The sequence below is a fragment of the Onychostoma macrolepis genome, chromosome 20 (assembly GCF_012432095.1).
Source record: "Onychostoma macrolepis isolate SWU-2019 chromosome 20, ASM1243209v1, whole genome shotgun sequence".
NCBI classification, from domain to species: domain Eukaryota; kingdom Metazoa; phylum Chordata; class Actinopteri; order Cypriniformes; family Cyprinidae; genus Onychostoma; species Onychostoma macrolepis.
In genome coordinates, this window is record NC_081174.1 from 29,248,011 (window position 1) to 29,262,493 (window position 14,483).

At 36.4% G+C, this 14,483-nt stretch overlaps 1 protein-coding gene across 3 annotated transcripts in view; it reads right to left on the minus strand.

Annotated features, from left to right (window-relative positions):
* Positions 1-14,444, minus strand: part of kif13bb (kinesin family member 13Bb) — a 35,729-nt gene extending 21,285 nt beyond the window's left edge. For all 3 annotated transcript variants that reach the window (XM_058754895.1, XM_058754894.1, XM_058754893.1), the window contains exons 1-18: positions 14,298-14,444; positions 14,083-14,209; positions 13,742-13,844; positions 13,244-13,337; positions 9,361-9,373; positions 9,101-9,161; positions 8,058-8,150; positions 6,944-7,124; positions 5,990-6,077; positions 5,773-5,907; positions 5,389-5,501; positions 4,646-4,757; positions 4,232-4,444; positions 4,038-4,148; positions 3,194-3,328; positions 2,950-3,080; positions 981-1,067; positions 620-798 (exon numbers count right to left, since the gene is read on the minus strand). In XM_058754895.1, the coding sequence (XP_058610878.1) occupies positions 620-798; positions 981-1,067; positions 2,950-3,080; positions 3,194-3,328; positions 4,038-4,148; positions 4,232-4,444; positions 4,646-4,757; positions 5,389-5,501; positions 5,773-5,907; positions 5,990-6,077; positions 6,944-7,124; positions 8,058-8,150; positions 9,101-9,161; positions 9,361-9,373; positions 13,244-13,337; positions 13,742-13,814 (1,819 nt within the window). In that variant the 5' untranslated portion in view covers positions 13,815-13,844; positions 14,083-14,209; positions 14,298-14,444. The remainder of the gene's footprint in view (positions 1-619; positions 799-980; positions 1,068-2,949; positions 3,081-3,193; positions 3,329-4,037; positions 4,149-4,231; positions 4,445-4,645; positions 4,758-5,388; positions 5,502-5,772; positions 5,908-5,989; positions 6,078-6,943; positions 7,125-8,057; positions 8,151-9,100; positions 9,162-9,360; positions 9,374-13,243; positions 13,338-13,741; positions 13,845-14,082; positions 14,210-14,297) is intronic.
* Positions 14,445-14,483: the final 39 nt, after the last annotated feature.

Below are 14,483 nucleotides of genomic sequence, written 5' to 3' on the forward strand. Positions count from 1 at the left end.
GAAATATTAGTGTATATTTTTGTTTACATATGCTCTCTAAAAAAAGTCTTTGATTATATTTAAAAAAAAAAAAACATTGGAAGGAAAATGTAAATTATTAACAACAAATTATTTCAAATTTTTTGTTAAATCTGTTTTTTTTTAAATCCTAAAATCTATGTGTGATGCTATTCATTTAAAAGGAAAACATAATATGAAAAATTAGTGGATATGCGTTTACAAATGCTCTCTAAAAATCCTTAAAAAAATTCCAGACTAAAAGAAAAAGAATTAAACAAACAATTTCTCATTTTTATTCAAATCTGTTTAGAAGCCTGACAAACTACATGTGATGTTATTCATTTTAACGAGAACAAAAGAATACATTTTTTATGATATATGAGAACTATTAGTGGCTATTTTTGTTTTGTTTACATATGCTCTCTAAATAGGCATGTAATTAAAACTGTAATTCAACTATAAAATTCGTGGAAGAATACTGGTACAGTGCTGCCATTAACTTTAAACGTAGTTTTATTAAATTTAACTTGAATCTCAAATTGTTTTTTTATTAGTTTGTAATATTGAATCAGCCTGTAATACAGGTTCTATTGACTGTAAGAGGCTGTCTGTCTCTCACCGTTGTTTCCCAGCGCTTTCATCATGACTTCGGTCTGTGCCGACTCAAAACTGAAGCTGTTGTCACTGGAGGCGTGACTGAGACGATCTACATCCAGATGCTCAGCGTGAAGACCAGCCTTTGTCATACTCCCCTCCTCATCCTCCACACCAACACGATACGCGTTCGACACGCTGATCCTGAGATAAACACAAAGAGAGCATTAAAGTCAGTACATACTCACACACATACGGCTTTGGGTCAGTTTGACATCATTTTGACATTTTATACAACCACAGTTTTCACTAAACAAATCCATTTTAACAGACATCAAATCAATGCCTGTGATCGTCAGATTAGACACACAATTAAACTTAGCGACCTGAAGAAGTGGTTGTTTCCCCAGAGGATTCGATCCCCATGATGCAGCTGGATGGGAGACGAGACCACAGCACCATTCACACATGTGCTGCACACAGAGACAGACACTATATCAATTATATCACATGTACATGTATTCCTGCATACTATCACTAGCTATAGAGTAGAAACAGACTGATACATAGTAAAGCTGGACATCAACATTTTGGGTTTAAGCTTTGTATAACAGGGTTTGTGCAGTTAATACAGCTCGTTTATTCTAAACATTATATACTTTAACTCTTGTATTGTATTATTAGATTTATAATTGATCTACAATACAATACAATATATATATATATATATATATACACACACCCATACATATACACACACAGGTGCATCTCAAAAAATTTGAATGTCGTGAGAGAGTTCTTTTTTTTTTTTGTAACTTATTCCAAAAAGTAAAACTTTCATATATCCTAGATTCATTACATGTAAAGTAAAACATTTCAAAAGTTTGTGTTTTAATTTTGATGATTAGAGCTTACAGAACATGAAAATCAAAAATCCAGATTCTCAAAATATTAGAATATTTACATTTGAGTTTCATTAAATGACCATCCCTACAGTATAAATTCAGGGTCTCTCTTGTTCTTTGAAATCACAATAATGGAGAAGACTGCTGACTTGGCAATGGTCCAGAAGACAATCATCCACAAAGAGGGAAAGTCACAGAAGATCATTACTGAAAGGTGTGGCTGTTTACAGAGTGCTGTATCAAAGCATATTAAATGCAAAGTTGACTGGAAGGAAAAAATTGTGTAGGAAAAGGTGCACAAGCAACAGGGATGACCGCAAGCTTGAGAATACTGTCAAGCAAAGCCGATTCAAACACTCGGGAGAGCTTCACAAGGAGAGAACTGAAGCTGGAGTCAGTGCATCAAGAGTCACCACGCTCAGAGTCTTCAGGAAAAGGGCTACCAAGCCACTCCTGAACCAGAGACAACATCAGAAGCGTCTTACCTGGGCTGTGGAGAAAAAGAACTGCACTGTTGCTCAGTGGTCCAAAGTCCTCTTTTCAGATAAAAGTACATTTTGAATTTCATTTGGAAATCAAGGTCTGGAGTCTGGAGGAAGACTTTAGCACCTATCCACAGGGCCAAAACCACTTCCAAGTGGTTTGCAGACCATGATTTTACTGTGCTTGATTGGCCAGCCAACATGCTAACCTTAACCCCATATGAAATCTATGGGATATTTTCAAGAGAAAGATGAGAAACAGTGGCGAGCTGAAGGCTCAGTAGTGCCTCAGCAGAGCCACAGGCTGATCGCTTCCATGCCACACCTCACTGATGCTGGAGCTTGTGCTAAAGGATCCCCGACCAAGTATCGAGGGCATAAATGAACATACTTTAAAGAACTTGAACTTTTCTGTTTTGCAAATCCTTTATTTTGATTGAATCTAGAATATATGAAAGTTCCACGTTTTGAAATTAGTTACAAAAAACCTGAACTTTTTCATGATGCACCTGTATGTATGCGTATATATATATATATATACATATATATGACTGATTTAATCTGCTAATTTGTGTGGATTTATTTACCCATATAACCTACATGCTATATTGAATAAATGTTTGCAGGAATTTCCCTCATTATAAATTTGAAAGCTGCGGGTATGAGTAAAACTACGTGATACTACACACAATCCCCCACGAAATTCTGGACTAATTATAACTCTATTGCAGAGATTTGTGAAATAAAATTCCTTTATTTTTATTTATATTTACTAGCTGAAACAATTTATTTCAGATATAAGCTAAATATATATTTTTTTATATTTTATTTTATTTCAGTTAATGTTTATTTTAACGTTTTAGTAATATTTTTAGACATCATTTATAATTTTAGTTTTATGTAAGTTTCACACTGTTTTGGCATGTAATACTCCACTTGCCTAAATGTGTGTGTGTGTGTGATATTACCGAGCGTTTCTCTTCGGGGTGAGCGTGACTCCCGTCTCTAGTTTGATGTCTATAACACAATGCTCCGGTTGAATTGCCAAACCACACAACTGAATGTCCTGAGAGTCTGCAGAACCCACACGAGTGTGTTCCTGCACATCAACACACATCAATGAAACCATTTATGCATGCATATGAATACTTTTAAATAAAAATTTAATAAAGCAGAGAAGTAACACTGATCTTTATTAATTAGTGTCTGTACCTTTAAGTAATAGACGAGCAGCTCGTTGAGGGCGGGGTCTGCGTTCAGGTTGACCAGGAAGCATTTATCATCAATGAGTCTGATCCCAGACGACTGCAGAGAAATTCCCAAACTCTCCAGCTGCTTCTGTCGCTCCTGAAGAACCAAACACTTCAGGTTCAGAGGAATGTCAACCACACTTTTGTGTTTTGTTGACTGTCCTCAGGGCTTTTATCATTTCTTTAAATGCAGAAGATCCTGACAAAACCCCATGTGGTGACATGCCCACAATTAAAACAATTATACTCTGAAATAGGATTTTTTACTCCAATAATTGCCCCATCATGCTTTCATTATGAGTAACACAAGGTTGATCCCCACAAAAAATAAAATAATAATAATAATAATTTTATACATATAAAAATGAGAACATGATGGGACAAAAATATATTTGACAAATGTATTAAAAACCAATAAAAATAACAGTTGTCAAAAAAGGCAATTAAATCACTTAAATAAATAATTACAATAAATTAATCATTAATTTAAAATAACTTCAATAAATGCTTATTTTACAAAATGTGTCAAAATGGCCAAACATCAGGCAGTTAATCACATTAATTAACCTTGTATGAAAATATGTACATTTATGTAAATATAATTATAAAAAGCATTAAATAAAAATAAATAAATAAACGAGAAAGGGGCAAATAATCATGTAATTAAATAATTAAATGTTTGATTAATAGTTAAAAATAACTGAAATGATTTAAATGCTTAATATTTACTCAGTTCACAAAAAGAAATATCTATATACAATAAAAAAAAAAAATCTTATATATATATGCACGTGTGTGTTTAATACCTGTGCGATCTCCTCAGTCTTCCTGAGTTTCTCCTCCCAGCTCACGGTCATCTCCTGGATCAGCTTCTCTGACTCCTCCAGTCTCTCTTTGAGCTCAGGAGCTTTCATTAACTTTACACACACACAGAAAACACGCTGTTGCTAGAGGTCACAGTTCAGCTCACACACAGCAGACAGGTGTTTGTGTGCAGTACCTCAGCCTTGGTCAGCTGACTGCGGAGTTTCTCCACCTCCTCCCTCAGCTCTCTGATGATTCTGGCGTTTGGATCTTCATTAATCACAGCGTGATTAACGATGCTTTTGGCCCGGTCGGCGTACCGTAGTGTAGACAGAGTCTCGTCGTAGTTGTCGGCCGCTGGGCTCACCGTTGCAACCATAGCGGTGCGACTGTTGCCTCCTAAACTGTCCTGATGTGCAAAAAAAAAAAAAAAGAGGAAATGATATCAGAGTTCCAATGAAACAAATAATTTCCATAGAATTCTTAGCAAATAACAACTTAAATAACAAGCACTGAATGACATGACAGTGAGAAAATAATGAGAAACTTTTCATTTTGGACCAAACTACTCCTTGAAGTCTACCAGGTTCTTAGAATATCTTATCGTCACCTTCAGTAACCATGTGAGCACGGAGTCTCTGTAAGGAACGAATTTATTCTTGTTCTTTCCTGCGCCCTGCTCCGCCAATGCAGAAATCACCAGTCCAAGAGTTGTGAGGGACCTGAACACAAAAACATTATGACAAGAACACATTTGAATGTGTGTAAATGATGGAGTGTTTGTGTGAAATCAAATAAATAAATAAATAAATAAAACAACAAATAAATACATTTATTAAATTAAATGATTAAATTATTGATAAAAATAAATAAAAAATTGATACATTTAAATCAACCTTATATCAATACGATGGGACCAAAAATGTATAAGAAAAAAATTATAGACAAATTAATAAGTCAAAAAAAAAAAACATTCCAATAATTAATTAAAATAAATAAATTAAATAAAAATAGTTTAAATAAATGCTTATTCACAAATTCTTTACCTAATTCACAAATGACAACAAAACAGCCAAATATCAGCCAATTAATCAAATTAATCAACCTTTGTAAATATGAAGGGACAAAAAAAAAAAAAAAGATTGGAATGTTAAATAAATAAATAAAAATTAATATTTAAAATTAACCAATTAAAAATAATTTAAACAAATTCTTCCTTAACATATTTAACCTAATTCTCAAAAAAAAAAAATCACTTCTTTTAATTTACCAATGCATAAAGTGTCAAAATGGACAAATATCAGCTGATTAATCAAACTAATTAACCTTGTGTAATTAGTGTGTGTGTTTGACCTGTTAATGTTGCTGCCTTCTTTGAGTCTTTCTCCTGCAGCTCCAGTTTTATCAGCTCTCTCACTGCCGGCCAGATCCACCAGACTGAGTTTACTCACCTTCTCTCCACTCGTCTGAAATAACACCATCCACACAATACATCCAGTTACACGCATTACATCCAATAGTTTTTTATAGCTACAGTGTGTGATTTCTGCATCACTAGTTGCACCAAACTGAACTACAACAAAAATCTGTGTTTAATTTTATTTTTCAAAAATGTGATGCTCAATGCCATAAAACACTAGTAATGTGCTAGTAATTTTTGCACTGGAAAACACCATTTGCATGCTCTCCTAAAAAAAAATATTAATAGCTAGTTATTTTAATTAGTCTGCATCTGACCCCAGTCTTCAGGTCTCTGAGCGTGTGTGTCAGAATGATTTTGAAGACGGCGTGCGAGCGGCTGCTCTCCTCGTTCATGTTTGTGGCCGCCACAGTGCGGGATTTATTCCCCTCCGACATCAGAGACTCGATGTCCTGAAATACAAAACAAAAGCTAGTCAAAATCTTACCACTTCAGCACTGAAAGCGTTAATGTAGGTGAAGGTGTTGGAAGAACCTTGTAGCTGGTCACAGCAAGGCGGGACAGACCATCTACATACGGCCCCAACACCTTATGCTCCCGGACCCTCAACGCCTGCTGGCTCCTGAGAGGAACATCACGTCAGTTTGTTTATAAGAACAACAATGAATGATTTTTCCAGGTTTTTCATGATTGATGGAACACAGACAGCAGGAAAAGAAGGCCAATATGGCCTTTAAAGGGTTAGTTCACTCAAAAATGAAAATTAGCCCATGTTTTACTCACCCTCAAGGCATCCTAGGTGTGTATTACTTTCTTCTTTCAGACGAATCCAATCGGAGTTATATATATAAAAAAAGATCCTTGCTCTTCCAAGTGTTAGAATGGCAGTAGGCAGGTGTTTTTGTTCAACAGTCCAAAAGAAGTCAAATAAAGTGCATCCATCCATAATAAAATGTGCCTCACATGGATCCGGGGGGGGTGAATAAAGGCCTCCTGTAGCGAATTGATGCATTTTTGTAAGAAAAATATCCATATTTCAAATGTTATAAATACTTTTTGTACTCTTTTGTTCCGGCGAATGACGTAGGACATATGCGTCGCACATGCGGAAGTAAGAGAAAGTTAGCAGAAGTGAGAGAAAAGTGTTTATAATGTTTTAAATATGAATATTTTTCTTACAAAAACACATGGATTCGCTACAGGAGGCCTTTATTCACGCCCTGGAGCTGTGTGAGGCAAGTTTTATTATGGATGCATGCGCTTTATTTAACTACGTTTGGACTGTTGAACAAAACACCTGCCTACTGCCATTCTAACGCTTGGAAGAGCAAGGAAAATTTTTTAACATAACTCCGATTGGAATTTTCTTCTGAAAGAAGAAAGTCATATACACCTACAATGCTTTGAGGGTGAGTAAATGGGCTAATTTTCATTTTTGGGTGAACCAACCCTTTAATTGGAAAACGATCTGCATGTAAACAGACTCACCCTTTGGGATCCAGAAGATCTCGCACTTTCTCGTTGTAGATCTCCATGTAGGACACCTCCACAGTGAAGCTCTCGCCCTCCCTCTGCTCCTTTATGGTGCGCTGGAACAGAGAACTGCAGAGTCGCGGGATCAGACCCGGCTGCTCGGCCGCTCCCATCATCGTGTACGACTTTCCTGAGCCTGCAGACGATCCAGAGATCAGATTTTTGTTTAAACCCTTATAGCCTACTGTATCATATTTGATATGCAAATGCCTCTAAATGATAAACATGATCAAAACGTTGCTAAAAACCTGTTGCACACAATCTACTACATGCCCTCTGTCGTCTGTTTGATAGTTTGCTTTTTTAAGCACGTAAAAGACTAGTGTAACTGTACAAACATCCACCTCCAGGTTGTGCTTTACTGTTTTTATTTTTTTTATTAAAAGGGGTCATCGGATGCAAAATTCACTTTTCAAGTTGTTTGAACATAAATGTGTGTTGGAAGTGTGTGTACACTTCCATCCTATAATGATAAAAATCCACCCTGTGTTTTTTTTAATAACTATGCATTTTAATCTCATCTTACTAAGACATATTATTGGAGATATAGAGTGACAACTGATATTTATATGCATTTTTGTAGGTAAACTGATAAAACTGTTATAAAAGATCACATAGATTTACATTACCATCAGAATTTCATCTTAATTTTGGCATACAAATATCAGCACTTGCATGTTTTTCTCAGTTTGAGCATCTGAATAAAAGTAAGGTGTCTTTTCCTTCTTGAGTATAAACTCCATATTTTCACTATATACAATATTATATGATATGATATGATATATGCAAACTTTTCTTTTTAGAATTTTTAAATATTTTGTCTAAAGGTTAAAAACAAAGTTTTTCTTACTATTATCTCATATGCAAAGCTTTACAGGGTTACATTTGTTTTTATTGGTCTAATTTTATTTTTATTTGCTTTAGTGTTTTGTTTGATGCACAAAAAGCAGATATCCAAGAGCCGCAGTGAGTTATGTGCTGGGAAACATTAAGTAGTTCTGCTTAAACCTTTCATGGAGACTAAAATATAATTTTTGCATAGATAACTTTCCAGCAAATCTAACTGTACCTGTTTGCCCATATGCAAATATACAGGCGTTGTATCCTTGGAAAGCGCTGTCCAAAAGACTCTCTCCAAGACACTGAAACACCACATCCTGACCTATGAGTAAGACATGAGAACACTGCAAATGAGAATAACTGGCATGCATTATTAAATCAATTCAAAATACAGGAATACTTCACCCAGATATTAAAATGAACTCACAATCAGGCCATCCAAGATGTAGATGAGTTTGTTTCTTCTTCAGATTTGGCGAAATGTAGCACTTGATCAGCAATGGATGCTCTGCAGTGAATGGGTGCCATCAGAATGAGAGTCCAAACAGCTGATAAAAACATCACAATAATCCACACCACTCCAGTTCATCAGTTAACGTCTTGAGAAGCCAAAAGCTGTGTGTTTTTATTTTTTTTTCTTATAAACGCAACTTTTCACTTCACAAGATGTCAACTGATGGACTGGAGTGGTGTGGATTACTGTGATGTTTTTATCAGCTGTTTGGACTCTCATTCTGACGGCACCCATTCACTGCAGAGGATCCATTGCTGATCAAGTGATGCAATGCTATATTTCTCTAAATCTGTTCTTATGAAGAAACAAACTTATGTACATCTTGAATGGCCTGAATGTGCATTTTAATTTTTAGATGAACTATTCCTTTAAAGGATTCAATTGAAGTTTTTCAGATGCCTTGAAGTACAATGTCCTTTTATTTTCCATTGTAAGTGTGTTATTGTAACTGCGATTTTTTGAACATAAATGCAGCAACTGCTTATAGAGCTTAGCTTTAACCTTTACAAAAGAGCTGATAAACCACAGATGAACAGCTGATTTGATAAAGCAGTTTTACAGGTTTGTCTTTTCTTCAGAAAAGTTCACAAGTAAACAAGCAGGGAATATTGATGTCTATAAGAGTTTCTATTGTCATTATAAATTATCCCTGATGATTCAGATCACTGCTGTATAAACACAATACAGAGGCTTAGTGATGGTTTCAACAAAAGGGTTGGTAATTATAGCAAAATGAATTATTTTGAATGTCAACAGACCTGCAAATTTGGCTTCCTCAGCCTCATCCATAGACCAGAAGCAATAATCATATGCAAAAACCTGAAACAAAATATTGCAGATGTCTAAAGACTATGTAACAGATGCATTTTAATGAGCTGTCGAAATGTTCAACATGACCAATGACTTTACAAATGCAGTGAAGTTACACACTTTCTGTCATGCACATTATTCATGATAGAGTGATTGTAATGCATTTGTTCACATTAATGTATTGCAGAAATGACAAATGAGAACTTACCTTTGGTCTACTCCTATGTTCACAAAAGGAAAGAACGAAAAACAAAAAAACAACAACATTAGAATATATATGAAACGAATACTTTTATTCAGCAAGGATCCATTAAATTAATCAAAAGTGAAAGTAAAATCATTTCGATCCTATTTCAAACGAATGCTGTTTTTCAAAGAATCCTTTGTTTCTACAAATATATTCAGCAACGCAAATGTTTTTAACATTGATAATAATCAGAAATGTTTCTTGGGCAGCAAATCAGTATATTAGAATGATTTCTGAAGGATCATGTGACACTGAAGACTGGAGTAATGATGCTGAAAATTCAGTTTTGATCCCAGAAATAAATGACATTTTAAAATTTAGTCAAATAGAAAAGTTATTTTAAATTATAATAATATTTCACAATCTTAAGGTCATTGCACACTGAGTCCAGAATTTTCGTCCGAATTTTTCGCATGTTAAAAAATAAATACAACCTCACATTTTGTCAATCACGTTTACACACTGCCCCCGAAACTTGGGTTCCGACATGAAAAAATTCGGATCAGGTTCGATTTTCTGCGTTTTCGCATCTGTAGCATGCATTTTGATAGGAAAGAACGAAAAAACTGAAAAAACGCATGCGAAAATTTCTGACTCCGTGTGCAATGACCTTTACTGTTTTTGCTGCATTTTTGATCAAATAAACACAGCCTTAGCGAGCAGAAGAGACTTTTCAAAAATATTAAAAATTCTTACCGATCTCTCACCAATATCTTCACCCATTTTACCTACTTCTAATATCTACTTGAAAATCTGAAAATCATGCATCTGATCACCTTTTCTTCACCATGATTTAGCAAAACACATGATTTGAGGATTGAGTTAAGCGCCACTGTTTAATTAGAGGTAAATTTGTGCAATAACGCCGGTGATATTTCCTTTAGCAATCACCATAAATAATATCAGTGTGTATTAAGGCTGCAAAACTGAAATATCTACATCAGATGAAACATCCTGTAAAGCTACAAGTACATTTTTTTCCTCTGTAAACTGACAAAGATTAAAAATTCAGAACACAGTTGCTGATTTTCATTATAAGCACACGCTGAACATGATTTCTGCTGTTGACGGAAGGACGACACGCAGTCTTGAAGCATTTCAGGAAGATTTCAGAAATGCTTGCCTTATTTCAGTCGTTATGAGAGAATTACACAATTAAACCATCCTCTCTGAACCGCCTTCACCTCATGTTTTCTTTAATTAAATTCCACCCTGATATCATTTACATGACAAACAGCATCTGCACGAGTGTGCTGTCTCTACATGTGCTTCATAACGAAAACACAAACTTGCTTTGAGGGATTATTATGGAATTTGAGTAAACTTTCTTGCATGAGCCTGTAAAACCTGTTTGCACGCCAACACCGCAAACCGCTGCAAGTTATGGCAGAGGCGGCTCAGCGGTCTGAAACATGACTAGATCAGCACTGAGAAACTGAGAAAAGCTGGATACGACCGAGGAGATTCCTGCATGAGCAGGTGACCTGGAGAACGGCCAGATCTCCGGGAAGGCTGGTGGAGAAAACAGGCACACCCTTTGTAAAGAGACCAGGAGCAGGAATGGAAGAGGAGACAAACACAAGGAATGAAGGAAAGACAGATAAAAGTCCTCCAGGACTGGTTGGCAACAGGCTGGTCTGTAATATAGCCAACATGCATGTGCAGTTTGGTGCATGCTGACAGACGACCAACACAAAACCGAGAGCTGATTTCAGCTGAAGGACAGACGAACCGCTGGATCAGTGACTGAGATATGAAACACTGCTGACTGATGAAGGCTCTGCTGCACAACCAACAAACTCCTCTTTGTGCTAATGGAGTAAACTGCTAAGAACCACAGCATGCAACATATGCATGGATTAAAACACCAGACAACTGTTATCTGGTTAAAAAAAAATGTAGCCAACAAAATAACAACAATAATGTTATAAATACACAATCAATAGGTAAAATTATCAAAGATTACAGTTTTTAATGGATGACCAGTCTGAAAGGGATAGTTCAGTGAAGAATGTCAGAATTTACTAACCTTTATGTTGTTCCAAACCTGTATGAATATTAGTAGCCAAACAGTTGACGGTATCCATTGACTTTCATAGTGTGGAATGGCTAGTCAACTAGTAACGTTCTTCAAAATATAGTCTTTCATCTTCAACCATACAATGCCCTACAAACCATCCAAGAACATCTTAGCAACAGCCTAATCACTAAAAACAACTTAACCACATAATGCCTTAGAAACTACTCCAAAAATCTCATCAACGGCCTGGCAACTGCCCAGAACATCTTAACCACATAATGCCCTTGAAACCACTCTGAAAATCTTATCAACAGCCTAGCAACACCCTGGCAACTGCCTGGGAAATCTTAACAACTACACAATGCCCTTGAAACCACTGATAAATTGTTGGAAACAGCCTAGCAACCATCCAGAACACCCTGACAATCACATAATGAAAACACTCTGAAAATCTTACCAATAGTCTAGCAACACCCTAGCAACTGCCCGGAAAATACTGTACTATATATAAATGAATGCCCTAAAAACCACTCAGAAAATCTTAGCAACACCCTAGCAACCACCCACAACACCTTAACAACCACATAATGGCCTTGAAACCACTCAGAAAATCTTAGCAACACCCTAGCAACTGTCCTGAACATCTTAACAAACCACATACTGCCCTTGAAACCACCCAGAACACTTTAACATTTGCCTGGCAACACCCTAGCAACCACCCAGAACACTCTGACAACCATAAAATGCCCAGAACACTTTTAGTGTTAGTTTACCCAAAAATGAAAATTCTGTCATGTTGTTCCAAACCTGTGAGACCTCCGTTCATCTTCGGAACACAAATTAAGATATTTTTGATGGAAAAAAGACCCTTGCTGTCTACGGAGGGTCAGAGAGCTCTCAGATTCCATCAAAAATATCTTAATTTGTGTTCCAAAGATGAACGGAGGTCTTACGGGTTTGGAACAACATGAGGGTGAGTAATTAATGACAGAATTTATTTTTGGGTGAACTATCCCTTTAAGTTTCTGCCTAGCAACCACCCAGAACAGCTTAAAAAACACACACAGAAACACCATAGAAACCATATTAGTAGCCACCTAGCAACTCCTAAGGAATACACAATGAACATATAACTTTCAAACTTCAAGATGGGTTTATTGTAAACTGCGAGTGAAAACTTTTGACAATTGAACATTAAAAGTTTTCTTTTCTGAAACGCCTACAGTATTTGTATTCACAGGAAGTAAACAAGACATCGTTTGTAAAGCTATGTGGTGTTTGGTAAACGAAAGGACAGCACACATCCGTGCAGCTTTGTTTTTAGGTTGCTTGAAAAGAACCAATGAGACACGAGTAATTTAGTTTCTTGGGTTTTTAATCATGAGTATCCAGGGTTACCTTTGACCTGCCAATGAACCTTCACTCGTTTCTATGGACACTGAAGGTCAAAGGAGAAGAGGAATGTAGAGAAAGAAAGAAAATGTCAGCGATAGAGAGAGAATCAGACTAAACGCTGCATAGAGATTCTGTTTCTTTACTATGTGATCAGACTCATCGTGATTTCACCTGGTGAGCAATAAATAGACACCTTATTTTCTAGGTTACCTGGGGAATAAACACCTCAGAACATCCTAGCATTGTTCTGCAAAGGCATGCAGCACATGTGCTCTTTAGAGCTAGTTGATTACTCCAGTAGTTTGAGGCTTGTCAAGACAGATATAGAGATGTCATTTTTACATATTGTTAGATGACTACATCTTAAAATATCACTATGAGTGTTTGTCAAATACAATCACACACCCACACAAACACACCCCAGTTTACCTGCTGTCGCCCTTTCCCAGGTTTCCATTGGCCGGGTACAGGACGGTCTGATTTCCTTCCATGTCCACAACACATTTTGTCTTTAAGTCTCGTTCTATAAAAAGCACATTAATAACAATCAATCAGAAATTGGTCATAATATTGTTTGCATCATCGCTCACAAACATCATTTTATATGCAATATTTCGAAAACTACTTTTTTTTTTTACTAAATTATATATGTAATTGAACATGTTTATACTGTGTGTGTGTATGTATATGTATATATGTATATGTATATGTATATATATATCACATTTTCAAAAATACAGCATGTAAATGGAACAAAGTTTATGCATTTTAAAGTAGATTTTTTTCCCAGATGCTTGCTTTCATAAGTGAGGATCATTTAAAAAAAAAAAAAAAGGCCACAGATCAAGATCAGAATCTCAAACACGGTCTCTAAACATTAAACACATGCTGTAATGTGACAGTCACATGGCTGTGGTTCATACTCACCTCTCCTGTTCATGGGTCGCACCCGGACCGCCACTTTCACATTAGACTCATTCACAGCCATTTCATCCATCATGTAGATCTCCTGCACCGGTCTCACCAGTTCCTGTGTTATTATTTCATCCAATTATGAGCAATAACTCCATTAAACAAACATGCAGCTGATTTATTTAATACTGCACATTATGAGCTTGATTTGTCAAACAGCTCTGAATAATCTTTTAAGCAGTGTAACACTGTTTCAAATGTTTGACCTGTTACAATGTTCCAAAGTTCCAAAATAACAAATTTATGAATGCAATTCAAGAACTTTTAGGTTAGAATGCAGCAAAACCTAGTTTTACCTGTTCATGGAGAGTGTGACTGCTGGTTATGGAGTTGTGTGTGTGTCATTCCAGCAGTGATCAGATTAAATGTCCAGAACAGAGACATTGACTCATCCAGCCCGGAATAACACACTTCCAGACCGACCTACGGAACAAACATCAAACACGAGTTCATACAAGAGAACGCAGCGATAAATCCACCTGCTTCATTTCCTGATCTCTCGCCATCTTACCGTGTTAAACTTCAGCGGATCCTCAGGAGCGTTTGAGCAGGTGAATCACGCACATACGGGACCGACGGAGAGTAACACATCCAGCAGGTAGAGCCACACCGTCACCTCAAACCAGTGCTCAAGTGGGCGGGGCCTATCGGCCCGGAGCTGCTTCTGATTGGACAGTTGAGTTACGGTGGGTCTAAT